At 44.9% G+C, this 13,648-nt stretch overlaps 1 protein-coding gene across 12 annotated transcripts in view; it reads right to left on the reverse strand.

The window, feature by feature from the left end:
* SLC45A4 (solute carrier family 45 member 4) overlaps window positions 1–13,648 on the reverse strand; it is a 105,591-nt gene that overhangs the window by 13,210 nt on the left and 78,733 nt on the right. For all 12 annotated transcript variants that reach the window (XM_083360066.1, XM_083360064.1, XM_083360070.1 and 9 more), the window contains 2 exons: window positions 6,176–6,364; window positions 496–675 (listed from right to left, as the gene is read on the reverse strand). In XM_083360066.1, coding sequence (XP_083216192.1) covers window positions 496–675; window positions 6,176–6,364 — 369 coding nt within the window. The remainder of the gene's footprint in view (window positions 1–495; window positions 676–6,175; window positions 6,365–13,648) is intronic.

Genomic DNA, 13,648 nt, shown 5'->3' on the forward strand with positions numbered 1-13,648 from the left:
TTGCGTCCTCTAAATAAAATAAATAATAAAATAAAATAAAATAAAATAAAATAATAAAAAATAAAAAATAAAATAACATAAAATAAAATAATTAAATAAAATAAAATAATAAAAAATAAAATAACATAAAAATAAAATAAATAAAATAAAATAAAATAAAATAAATAAATCAGAATAGTAATACCTTGGGGGCTTGATAGATCTATTTTACGGAAGCCTTCAAACTGACTAACAGTTTGTCTTTAAAAAGTCTTTAAAAAGTTGTCTTTAAAAAGTTTACATAAACATGTGGTTTCAAAAAAAAAAAAAGAAAAGAAAAAAAGAAAAAGAAAGAAAAATGCCCAAATTGAGTTCTGCTTCCCCTCTTTGGCTTGGAATGATTTCAGAGGGACTCGCGTTCCCCCCCCCCAAGCTTTCACAACAAAGATGTTAGCAACGTTATTCCGAGCGTGTAGAGCCGCGGCGTTAAAAGGAGGAATAACCTAAACACCGTACCGGCCGAAAAAGCATGGATGTTGAGGGCCATGTCCTGCTCTTCGCTGTCTACCACGTCCAGCAAATAGGCACGGATGGGCCCCTCGGTCGCGTCAGCGCAGAAGTCCAGCACCACCACGCCGAGCACGGTGAGGACGATGCCAATGGGCTGCTTGTCCGGGACATCTCCGATAGCAAGACCTGCGGCAGAAGATGAGAAGGACCGTGAGCGGGTTTTTCTGAGACAGATGCCAAGAGGAGGCAAGGTTATTTTTGGTGGGGAAAAGCGGAAGGAAGGAAGGAAGGAAGGAAGGAAGGAAGGAAGGAAGGAAGGAAGGAAGGGAGAGAAAGGGAGGGAGGGAAAGAGGGAGGGAGAGAAAAAGGGAAGGAGGGAGGAAGGAAATAAATTGGTGGATGGTTGGATTGGTGAATGGAATGACGGTTGGATGATAGGCAGGAAGGAAGAACGGGGTGAATGGAAAAGACAGAGGAAGGGAGGGAGGGAGGTGGGGAGGAAGGAAGGAAATTGGTGGATGGGTGGATTGGTGGATGGAACGATGGAAGTATATAAGGAGGAAGGAAGAAAGCGGTGAATAGGTAAGAGGGAGGAAAGAAAGAAGGAAGGAAGGAAGGAAATTGGTGGATGGTTGGATTGGTGAATGGAATGATGGATGGATGATAGGCAGGAAGGAAGAACGGGGTGAATGGAAAAGATGGAAGAAGGAAGGAAGGAAGGAAGGGTGAGAGAGGGAGGGACAGAGGGAGGGAGGAAGGAAGGGAGGAAGGAAGGAAGGAAGGAAGGAAGGAAGGAAGGAAGGAAGGAAGGAAGGAAGTCCCCAATGAAGTAGGATCCCTTCCTTTGTCAGGTTAGCATGGAAAAAAAGGCCGTGGAAGAACATTTATTTTATTTATTTATTAATGGGATTTATATCCCGCCCTATCTCCCGAGGGACTCAGGGCAGCTAACAACATCAAAACTTAAAGGTCTCTGTACAGTAAATTAAAAAATAAAATTTGAAATAAATTAAACATAAAGAGTTCGATAAGATTGGGCAACTTGTGCAAAGACCAGTCTGATAAAAGAACAACAACTTAACCAGCAGGAAGGGAGGAAGTATTGAAAAGCCTGCGTGACTTGAGTCCCCGTAGTGTCAAAAACTGGGTGACGCTACAGAACGGATCGGCCCTGGAAACGAAATTCAAAGAAGGAAGACTTGGGTTTTGAATTCCAGCAAAAGGAGTAAAAATTCACAGGAACCTTTGCTGGTTAATCTGTATTCGTCTAATGCACGGTTCTCCAAACTTGGCGACTCTGAGACTTGTGGACTTCAACTCCCAGAATTCCACAGCCAGCCTAGCCGGCTAGGGAATTCTGGGAGTTGAAGTCCACAAGTCTTAAGGTTGCCAAGGTTGAGGACCCCTGGCTTAGAACAATGTTTCTCAACCTTGTCCACTTGAAGATGGCTGGACTTCAACTCCCAGAATCCCACAGCCAGCATGCCCGGCTAGGGAATTCTGGGAGTTGAAGTCCACAAGTCTTCAGGTTGACAAATTTAGAGACCTCTGGCCTAATAGGACTGCTGTGGGTATGAAGACGACCTTCGGGTCAACAGTGGAGATGTCCTCTCTTCAGACAAACAGGTCTTCTTCATACCTCAAAGGTCCAGATTGAGACTGTGATTTTTTTTCCCTCTAGGCACCAGAGTGTCTTCCAGATATTTTGACCTTCTTCTGAAATAAAACCCGGTCAGAACGATCATCGGTCAGGGTATTGTGGGAGATGTAGCAGAACCATCTGGGACACCAGCTGAAGTCATACAGGCAGTCCTTGACTTACAACAATTCACTTAGTGACTGTTGGAAGTTAACAACTGGCGAAAAGCGACATATGACCATTTTTGCACCCTTACAACCACCGCAGCATCCCTGCGCGATCCAAATTCCCACGCTCGGCAACCGATTCAAATTTATGACGATTGCAGTGTGTCCCGGGGTGGTGGTGGTGGATCACGTCATCCCCCTTTGCGAGCTTCTGACAAGCAAAGTCAACAGGGAAGCCAGATTCACTTAACAAGCACGTTACTAACGTAACAGCCGGGGTGATTCCCTTGACGGCGGAAAGGATGGGGGCGAAACGGGTCAAGCCTCCCTTAACAAGCGCCTTGCTTAGCAACGGAAAGTTTGGGCTGGGGTTGTGGCTGAAGGTCGAGGACTACCTGTGGTTAGCCTTGGGATACAACCGGGGCGTGCATCGAAGCTCTTTCCCTTTTAAACGCTCTTAGGAAATGGCGAAATTAGGAGCTACAACCTGACACACGTCGAGGGAGATTCTCGGTTATCCGGGTCACGGTTGCCCCAAAGGTGCTTTTTTCAGGAGGCAGCTGGACTGTCTTTGGTTTCTCTTGGAAGACCTTTCGCTTCACATCCAAGAAGATCTTTTTGGATCCCAAAAAGGTGTCTAACATGTATTTGTCTAACCTACAGTCTAAATGCTGGAGATGCGGTAGTTGGGATGCTACTTATTTTCATATTTGGTGGACTTGTAGAAATGTAAAAGCTTTTGGGATTAAAATTTGGTGGAGCATTCAAAAGATTTTTAAGAGAAAGATAAAGTTTACTCCACAATTATTTTTATTGGGTGTTATTACAGATGGTGATACTAAAGAAATTAACTTGATGTTGAATTGGATAACAGCTGCGAGGTTATTGGTAGGGCAATATTGGAAGAAGGACTGCCTGCCTACTCTAGAGGAGTGGACGCTTAAAGTGTCAAATTTAGCAGAAATGGCCAAGATTTCTGCTTACTTGAAGGATCATTCACAAGAAAGATACATTTCGGTTTGGAGAAGATGGATAGATTATATTCAGAAAAAATATGGGACTAAAAAGTTCCATTTAGCTTATGAGTAAATTTTAGATAGTTATAATTTAAATTCCTTTTTAAATTAGCTATAATAATATTTATATTATACGATATTATTATTGTATTAGTATAAGTTGGATATTTTTAGAGTGTTTGTAATTATGTTATAGGCAGGTTAAAGTGTATTATGTATTTGGTTATTTATATAGTTGATCAATGTTAGTTAGATTATGATTATTATATATTTGTAACCCTGTAACCAGCTTTGGGAAGTGGGGGAGGGGGAGGGGGGTTTAGGGGGGGGGTTGGGGATGGGATAACATTGTAACCTTTATAAAACTTTTCAATAACAAAAAAAAGATGAGAAAAAAAACACAAGAAACAAAGTCCAGTTGCCTCCTGAAAAATTGAACAGCCCTCCCTCAACGGAGGGGCAGGGATACAACATCATCCATCTCCAGTCTACAACACGGTCCTTTCAGCAGTTCCGAGAAGGCTCCACGCCCATTTGCACCACTCGGGTGACCCCGAGGACACAGACAAAACCTCCATGTGGCCTCAAGGACTCCCTAAAAGAAGGCAAGTGACCGGCTGTCTGCAAGGAGTATAAATCCTCCCGTTCCCCTACCATCCAGTCAGAACTGAAGAAGCTTCTTGGGTGAGAAGTGAAACATTTTCAAAGAATAATAAGAAAGTCCCAGGAGGATACAGAGAAGCCTCCAAGTGGCCTCGACGACTCTCTAAAAGGAGGCAAATGACCAGCAGTCTGCAAGGAGTATAAATCCTCCCATTCCCCTACCATCCAGTCAGAACTGAAGAAGTTTCTTGGATGAGAAGCGAAACATTTTCAAAGAATAATAAGAAAGTGCCAGGAGGATACAGAGAAGCCTCCAAGTGGCCTCAACGACCCTCTAAAAGGATGCAAATGACCGGCTGTCTGCAAGGAGTATAAATCCTTCCGTTCCCCACCATCCAGTCAGAGCTGAAGAAGCTTCTTGGAGGAGAAGCGAAACGCCTTCAAAGAAAAACAAGAAAGTCCAGTGGCCTCCTGGAAAAGCACCTTTGGGACAACCCTGACCTGGATGACGGAAAATCTCCATAGACATTTAGCTATGGACCCCTTTCAAATGGTGCGGGAGGGTGAATGGATTTCCAGAAAGCCTTGCAGACTGCAGGAACCATTTGTGTTTCAGTTTGAGATGCAGACAACACGGACTCATCCCCATCAGCCTGTGCCCGTCCTCAACAGGGAAGGGACCCAGGGCAGAAAACATCCAGCAGCCAAGGCGGCTCCACACCCATTTGCACCACTCAGGTGACCCCGAGGACACAGGTAAAACCTCCAAGTAGCCTCAACGACTCTCTAAAAGAAGGCAAGTGACCAGCTCTCTGCAAGGAGTATAAATCCTCCCGTTCCCCACCCTCCAGTCAGAGCTGAGGAAGCTTCTTGGGGGAGAAGCGAAAGGTCTTCAAAGAAAAACAAAGTCCAGCTGCCTCCTGGGGAAAAAAAAGCGCCTTTGGGACAACATAACACATTCCCCTCCAGGGAACTTCAGGATCGTGGCACCGAAGGGGTGGCAAGTCAGCGTTTGCTCCGAATGAAATACTGCCGTGGCACCGATTCTCAGGCTCAGCTCCTAAAGATAGTAAATTCCCAGCTTCAATTGTTTCCTCACAATGTTGTTTTATTTTTTTGTCGAGAGGGATAAGGGAAAAAAAAATACATATATTCTTCTCCATTTAGACATGCAATAAACAACTTTCAGATCGCGTTACGATCTCTTTTTTTTTTTTGTCCTTCCATGCTCAAGAGAACAGAGAAGGAAAAATCTGGGTTGTTTTTTTTTTGTGTGTGTGTGTGTTGTCGTCGTCGTCTCTCTCTCCTTTCAAATAACGCTGGAAACAGGATGTCTTTGCCAGATATGCATTAAAGGGAAATCAGAAAACAACAGGAACCATTTCCCTGTGAAAAAAGTTCCTAGAGGATTCCCATGCCAAGGGCTGCCTCATTCATCCCGGCTTCTGCTGATAATTGTGCGGCAACACAATGACACTGATGGGAAGGTGCACTTGTGAACACAATGCGCTGCCCTCCAGGCAAACGTGGCAGAAAGCAAGGCTTCGGCTAAGGGCTCCGTCGTCACGGTTCGTTCATCACAGGCAGCTGAAGAGCTAGTCAGTTAAGTTGCAGAACAGAGCTTTGAAGGGGCCTTGGAGGTCTTCTAGTCCAGCCCCCTGCTCAAGCAGGAGAACCTATACAGGTAGCCCTCGGCCGTTCAAAGTTACAACAGCAGTAGTGAAAGAAATGACCTACGACCATTTTTCACACTTGCAACCGCTGGAGCGCCCCCGGGGGGTCACCTGGTTTAGCAAGTGTCTCGCTTAGCAACATAAATTTGGGGACCAATTCTGTGGTCGTTACGTCGAGGACCACCTGGGAAGTAAGATTCCAAATCCACACAGCACATCTGAAGATGGCCACTTCTGGGGGGGACTTAAGTCCCTCCGTCCCTTTCCCTTCCAGCCATCTACTGTGTTTCCCCGAAAATAAGACCGGGTTCTTATCTTAATTTTTGCTCCAAAAGACGCATCAGGGTTTATTTTTCCGGTTAGGGCTTATTTCCGGGGAAATACGGTACTAAATGGGTCCGTCTGGCTGACGATCTTAAATGGGGCTTATTTTTGGGGAGGTGGGGCTTATATTACGAGCGTGCTGGAAAAAAAAATCCACGCATATCTTTATCTTTCCGGTTGGGATTACTTTAGGGAGAAACACGGTAGGGTTAGGATCCCGGTTGCCCCAGAAGACTTACTCGGAAGGCCGCAGGCATCACTTACCGATAACGGATCCGTTTAAGAAAAGGGCAACGCCAATCAGGACCCCAATGCAAAGGGCGAGGATGAACGGCCGCCGGCGGCCCCAGCTGAGGGTGCAGCGGTCGCTGGCTGAACCAATTAAGGGGGTAAAGATCAGGCCCAGGATTGGACTAAGGAACCAGGTGAGGCTGTAGTACTGTTCAGGAAGACCTGAAAGAGAGAAACCAGGAATGTGGGTTAATTCGCAGGAAGGACCGGTTTAACTGGAAAGTTGAGGAGCCTGGAGATCCTGGCCACATACATGAAAGAAAGGGAGTCGGGAATGCATTTAGGGTGTTTGTGTGTGTGTGTGTGCGTGTATGTGTGTGTGTGTGTGTAGGCCGTGAGGTAAGACACCAAACGCAACCTCCTGGCCAGCAAGCTCTGGCAGTATGCATTTTGCCCTGGTGTGTTTTGGGGCCACGGGTGTGCAGTTTGCAGAACGCACAGCAGGGGGCAGCAAAAGAGAGACAGAGCTCAGTTAGCATTTGGAACGGAGGCCACCAGGAGATCCCCTCGGTTAGTATTTGGAATGGAGGCCACCAGGAGATCCCTGAGTTTTTTTTAAAAAAAATTGCTGGAAGAAGCCATGGCAAATCTCCTAATTGCTGCCAAGACAGCAGCATCGTTATACCCTCATAGTCATCAAGAGCCCAACTCGTCTTTCTTCACAGGGCTTAATGGTGGCTTTCTCTTATGCTCCCTTCACAGGTCTCTGACGTGGGCTTCTGCGGGTGGGTCCAGCTATTATAGTGTCTCTGTTTGGCATAGGGGAATTCTGGGAAACGGCACCCCAACACATCTGGGGCGGCCGCTGTGCCCTTCCGCTTATTCTTCTGCCCATAAAACCAATGCTGCAAACTTGGTGAGCCCTGCCTTTCGGAGAAACTAAAACTCTAGGCCTCGCCCTCAAAAATCTTCCCATTTGCAAAGGACGCAGGGCAAAAGGGTCCCTATTAAAGCTTTAACCGTCACAGGAAAAAAAGCAAAGAAAAACCAACTAGGAAACATCTAGGTGTAGGAACCACCATTTGTGGGTTGCAAAGTTAACTTTTTTGCTGGAGAAAAAATAGGGACGAGGAATGTATATAGAAAAAATAGGGACGATGAATATATATAGACCAGCCCATCCACTCAAAACACACCCCCACCCAATCAGAACACACCCACCATTCAAAACACACTCCCACCCAATCAGAACACACCTAATCCCCCACCCAATCAGAGCACACCTCCACCCACAGAACACACCCCCTCTGGCAGTTTAAAAAAGAGGAACAAACAGCCACTACCACATGCTTCTCCCAGAAGAAAGAAGCTGAAGCCACCAGCCTGAGGATGACGGATGGGATTCCGTCGAAACGTTGCTCCTACACCTTCAATTCTACGTGGGAAAAAACCCAAATGACCAAAGATCCACATACAAACACCCGCGAAAACCTCAGAAAACATACATATATACATATATATATATATACACACACAAAAAAACACATACACACACACACACACACACACACACACACACACACACACACACACATATATATATATATATATATATATATATATATATATATATATATATATATATATGCAAATTATTCAAATTGCTAATAAAGAATTTTTGGGAGGCAATTTGAATAATTTGCACAAATAATGAGCTGTCATAAGTTGACTATATCCTGTGGATAAGCCTTGAGTCAGGCCAAAACAGGAATAAAAGAGTTAATTAGCAAGGTACATTCAAAAAGCCTTGACAAATACTTCACACACACACACACACACACACACACACACACACACACATATAATTTTAGACAGCAATGCTAACATTTAGCCAGTAGATGGTGCCAGCTGCAGAGGAACCATTCTAAAGCTTTTTAAAAGCCACAACACAACCAACAACAGACCACTTAAGTCAAGGGTCTTCAAACTTGGCCCTTTTATGCTTGGTGGACTTCGACTCCCAGAATTCCTGCCAAGGGTCTGAATTTTGATCACGTGACCGTGGAGAGGCTGCAACGGCCGTATGTGTGAAAAACAGCCATAAGTCGCTTTTCCCAGTGCCGTGATAGTGTTGAACGGTCACTAAACGAGTGGTTTCTCGACTTGCAACCCTTCATTTAGTGACCCTTCAAAGTTACAACGGTACTGAAGAAAGGGGCTTATGACCGTTTTTCACACTTACGACCGTTGCAACGTCCCCGTGGCCACCTGATTTACATTCGGCAGCTTGGCAAGTGTCTTGCGTTTATGACGGCCGCCATGTCCTCAGGATCTCGGGATCCCTTTTGGCGACTGTCAAGCGAAAATCGGGGGGGGGGGGAACCAGATCCGCTTAACAACCCTGTTACTAATGCTAAGAACTTCAGTGATTCACTTAACAAACCTGGCAAGTACGGTCGTAAAATGGGGCAAAACTCCCTTAACAAAATTTCTCACTTGCCAACCTAAATTGTCGTCTCAATTGAGGTCGTAAGTCAAGGATGACCTATATTAGTATCCCCCTTCCGTTATGTATTCAAGATGGACAGTGATTAATATTTATATGTTACACATGTAAGGGTGTAGGTCTATGCGTATGTTGTATGTAGCATGTTTAAATGTGTGTTATGCATCTGCACACTTTTGAGAGCAACAAAATGTCATTTTTAATGTGTGCCATTGTGTCCACAGTAAAAAAATGAAAATAAAGGTTATGTTATCTATCTATCTATCTATCTATCTATCTATCTATCTATCTATCTATCTATCTATCTATCTATCTATCTATCCATCCATCCATCCATCCATCCATCCATCTATCTAGTCTATTCTATTGTCTTTATCTATTATGTCTATATCTATCTATTGTGTCTATCTGTTGTCTTTCTCTCGCGCGTGTGTCTATTGTGTCTTATTGCCTCTCTCTCTCTCTTATCTTTTGTGTCTATCTATTCTCTCTTGTGTCTACTGCCTCTCTATCTATTGTGTCAATCTATTGTCTCTCTTGTGTCTATTACCTCTCTCTCTCTCTCTCTCTCTCTCTCTCTCTCTCTCTCTCTCTCTCTCGTCTATCCATTATTGCAGCAGCTCCCAACCTTTTTTTTCTATACACCGCGCCCCCTACAATGCTTCTGATATATTCTCACAGCCCTTACAAAAGTTCAAACTAACGGCAATGAATTATGCATATAGATAATAATTTTGAAAACCCAAGTTTTCACACCCCTTGGAATATCGTCTCGCACCCCTGGTTGGGAACCCCTGAACTAGTCAGTCAGTCCGTCCGTCCATCTGTCCGTTCGCCCGTCCATCCATCCATCCATCCATCCATCCATCCATCCATCCATCCATCCATCCATCCATCCTATCTGGCAACCCCTGCCAGGCTCCATTTTGCGAAGACCAAAACACCCCGGGGGTTTGCTTAACAACCACGCCGCTAACTGAACAGAGGCAGCGGTTCACTTAACAACCGTGGCAGGAAAGGTTGTAAAATGGCCAAAACCTATTTCCTAATAACTCTCTTGCTTAGCAACGGAAATTTTGGGTGCCAATTGTGGTCGTTAAGTGGAGGACTGCCTGTATTTGAGAAAAACGCCCACCCCACTTTTATGCATGAACAAATGAAGTGCCCCCATCTTTAAAACTCCAAATGTCAACACTGACTACCATCGCTAGTATTGCTACAATATTTTATTTTTAATTTTATTTAGCAAATTTATATGGCCACCCAATTCACTCAAGGCAGGGGGTCTTCCAACTTGGCCCTTTTATGACTTGTGGACTTCAACTCCCAGAATTCCTCAGCCAGCCTCCATTTTGTTTCTTAGATTTAAGACAGGGGTCTTCCAACTTGGCCGTTTTATGACTTGTGGACTTCAACTCCCAGAATTCCTCAGCCAGGCAAAAGGGGCAAGTTGGAAGACCCCTGTCTTAAATCTAACAAACAAAATGGAGGCTGGCTGAGGAATTCTGGGAGTTATTTTTATTTATTTATTTATTTAGTTATATTTATATACCGCCCTATTCCCTGAGGACTCAGGGCGGTTTACAGGGAATTAAAAATCCAAAATACAAAAATTAAGAACCAAATTAAAAAATATTAAATTAACCCTGTAGTCAGTTAAAAGTAACCCCAAATTAAAAATTCCTCCTCAGTCTGGGCCCGAGAGCTCGAAGAGCCAGGTCTTCAGGCCCCGGCGGAATGATCGAAGGTCGGGGGCAGTTCTCAGCTCCACCGGCAGCTGGTTCCAGAGGGCAGGCGCTCCCACCGAGAAGGCCCTATCCCTGGGTGTCACCCGCCGGCAGTCTCTTACCGGCGGGACCCTGAGCAGACCCTCCCTGTGGGAGCGCACTGGGCGAAGGGTATTTGATGCCGGCAGCAGGTGTTCCCTCAGATATCCCGGACCCAGGCCATGTAGGGCTTTATAGGTGATAACCAGCACCTTGAATTTCACCCGGAGGGCAACCGGAAGCCAATGCAGCTCGCGGAGTAGAGGTGTTACATGGGAGTATCGGGAGACCCCCCATTACAACTCGCGCGGCCGCATTCTGCACCAGTTGAAGCCTCCGAGTGGTCTTCAAGTTGAAGTCCACAAGTCATAAAAGGGCCAAGTTGGAAGACCCCTGACTCACGGTGACTTCAGGCACCTTACAGAAGTAAAACCCCAAATAACCTACCTATTTGAGCAAGCCGGCCTGGCCTGATGGGGGATGTGCTGGGGTTTTTATTGGGGATTTTTATTATTCTACTGTTTTTAGCTCGGGCTCTTATTTAATTCTTTTTTAATTTTTGTATTCTGTATTTTTATGTGCCCTGTTCACCGCCCTGAGTCCCTCGGGAGAAGGGCGGTATATAAATATAATAAAGATAAAGATAAAGATAACTCAAAAAAAACACCCAACTCCCTGACGACGACAACAACAACGACAACAGGACTCTAAGTTGAGTCAAGGTGATATTAACTTTTAAGCTTTAAAAGTTAAACATTGTTCTCGGTCTAATGCTATTGCCTTATCTGACAGAGAAAATCTCACGGCGCGGGTCAAGTGATGCCAAATCCAAAGAATTCCAGACTAGGTTTAAAAGAACGGCGTTTCATGCACCATTAGCTTGGAGGAGCGTGCTCAATCTGATCTGAGCTAGCCAAGCACAAAATTAAAAAACCCACTTGAAATGTTACCGGTAGGTTGACGATAGGAATATATATTTGCCTGGAGCCCGAGAATGGCGAACTAACAAAAGCAACAGGAACCACACAAGCGGATCCAACATGGACGCCCACCCTCCATTTATGAATTTAAAAACCTTGATTGAATTATGCTTTAATAATAATAACAATATAAAGTTGGAAGGGACCTTGGAGGTCATCTAGTCCAACCCCCTGCTTGGGCAGGAAACCCTATGCGATTTCAGACAAATGGCTGACCAGTCTCTTCTTAAAAACCTCCAGTGTTGGAGCATTCACAGCTTCTGGAGGCAGGTTGTTTCACTGGTTAGTTGTTCTAACTGTCAGGAAATTTCTCCTTAGTTCTAGGTTGCTTCTCTCCTTGATGAGTTTCCATCCGTTGCTTCTTGTCCTGCCTTCAGGCGCTTTGGAGAATAGCTTGACTCCCTCTTCTTTGGGGCAGCCCCTGAGATATTGGAAGACTGCTATCATGTCCCCCCTCACCCTTCTCTTCATTAAAGTACACATACCCAATTCCAGCAACCGTTCCCTATATGTTTTAGCCTCCAGCCCCCTAATCATCTTGGTTGCTCTTCTCTGTACCCTTTCTAGAGTCTCGACATCTTTTTTACATCGTGGTGACCAAAAAGCTTTGCTTGCTCAAGAGGTATTTTATCTCCAGTGGGAAGATTTGCACCTTCTGTGGGCAACTCACAAGACTCAGCAAAGCCTGGCCAAGTCCTACCATTGATGACCCAGGTTCTTGATCTCTAACTAGGCTTGCAAGGATGAGATATGAGGGAGGAACTTTCTCAAAAATAGGATCACTGAGGCTTGCCCAAGTCTGGGCAACTTCCAAGACTGGTTTGAGTCCTTAGCTTGTTATGAAGCTACACTGAGATGAGTCTGGGAGTGGCTTTAATGAAAAGAAGGACCAGGGGGGGACATGATAGCAGTCTTCCAATATTTGAGGGGCTGCCACAAAGGAGAGGGTGTGTGTGTGTCAAGCTAATCTCCAAAGCACCAGAAGGCTGGACAAGAAGCAACGGATGGAAACTCATCCAGGAGAGAATCAACCTAGAACTAAGTAGTAACTGTGAGAGGGATCTCGGAGTCCTAGTGGACAATCACTTAAATAGGAGCCAGCCGTGTGCTGCAGCTGCCAAAAAGCCAACACAGTGCTAGGCTGCATTAACAGAGGGATAGAATCAAGATCAAGTGAAGTACTAATACCACTTTACAATGCTTTGGTAAGGCCACACCTGGAATACGGCATCCAGTTTTGGTCACCATGATGTAAAAAAGATGTCGAGACTCTAGAAAGGGTACAGAGAAGAGCAACAAAGAGGGGACTGGAGGCTAAAACATATAAGGAATGGCTGCTGGAATTGGGTATGTCTAGTTTAATGAAGAGAAGGGTGAGGGGGGACATGATAGCAGTGTTCCAATATCTCAGGGGATGCCCCAAAGAAGAGGGAGTCAAGCTATTCTCCAAAGCGCCCGAAGGCAGGACAAGAAGCAACGGATGGAAGCTAATCAAGGAGAGAAGCAACCTAGAACTAAGGAGAAACTTCCTAACTGTTAGAACAATTAACCAGTGGAACAACCTGCCTCCAGAAGCTGTGAATGCTCCAACACTGGAAGTTTTTAAGAAGAGACTGGACAGCCATTTGCCTGAAATGGTATAGGGTTTCCTGCCTGAGCAGGGGGTTGGACTAGATGACCTCCAAGGTCCCTTCCAACTTTATATTATTATTATTATTATTATTATTATTATTATTATTATTATTATTATTATTATTGTTATTATTATTATCATTATCATTATCATTATCATTATTATATAACTTCCTGACAGTGAGAAAAATTCATCAGTGGAACGCCTTGCCACCAGGAGTTGTGGGTGCTCCAACACTGGAGATTTGAAAGAAGAGATTGGACAGCCATTTGTCTGAAATAGTACAGGATCTCCTGCTTGAGCAGGGGGTCAGACTAGATGACCTCCAAGGAGCCTTCCAGCTCTATTCTCAAGGACTGACTGATTGCAATAGTGGCAAATATCTGTAGCTCGGGGGTAGGATGAGGGTGAAGTTTTATTCTCCGAGCTTGGGAGACTGATTGATCGATCTCTCCTTAAAAACTCCTGGAGGCAGGTTGTTCCACTGACAAATTGTTCTAACTGTCAGGAAATTTCTCCTTAACCCCAGGTTGCTTCTCTCCGTTGCAAGGGGTCTTCAAACCTGGCCCTTTTAGGACTCCTGGACTTCAACTCCCAGAATTCCTCAGCCAGGCACGCCGG

This window comes from Vipera ursinii, assembly GCF_947247035.1.
Source record: "Vipera ursinii genome assembly, chromosome: 3".
Lineage (NCBI taxonomy): Eukaryota > Metazoa > Chordata > Lepidosauria > Squamata > Viperidae > Vipera > Vipera ursinii.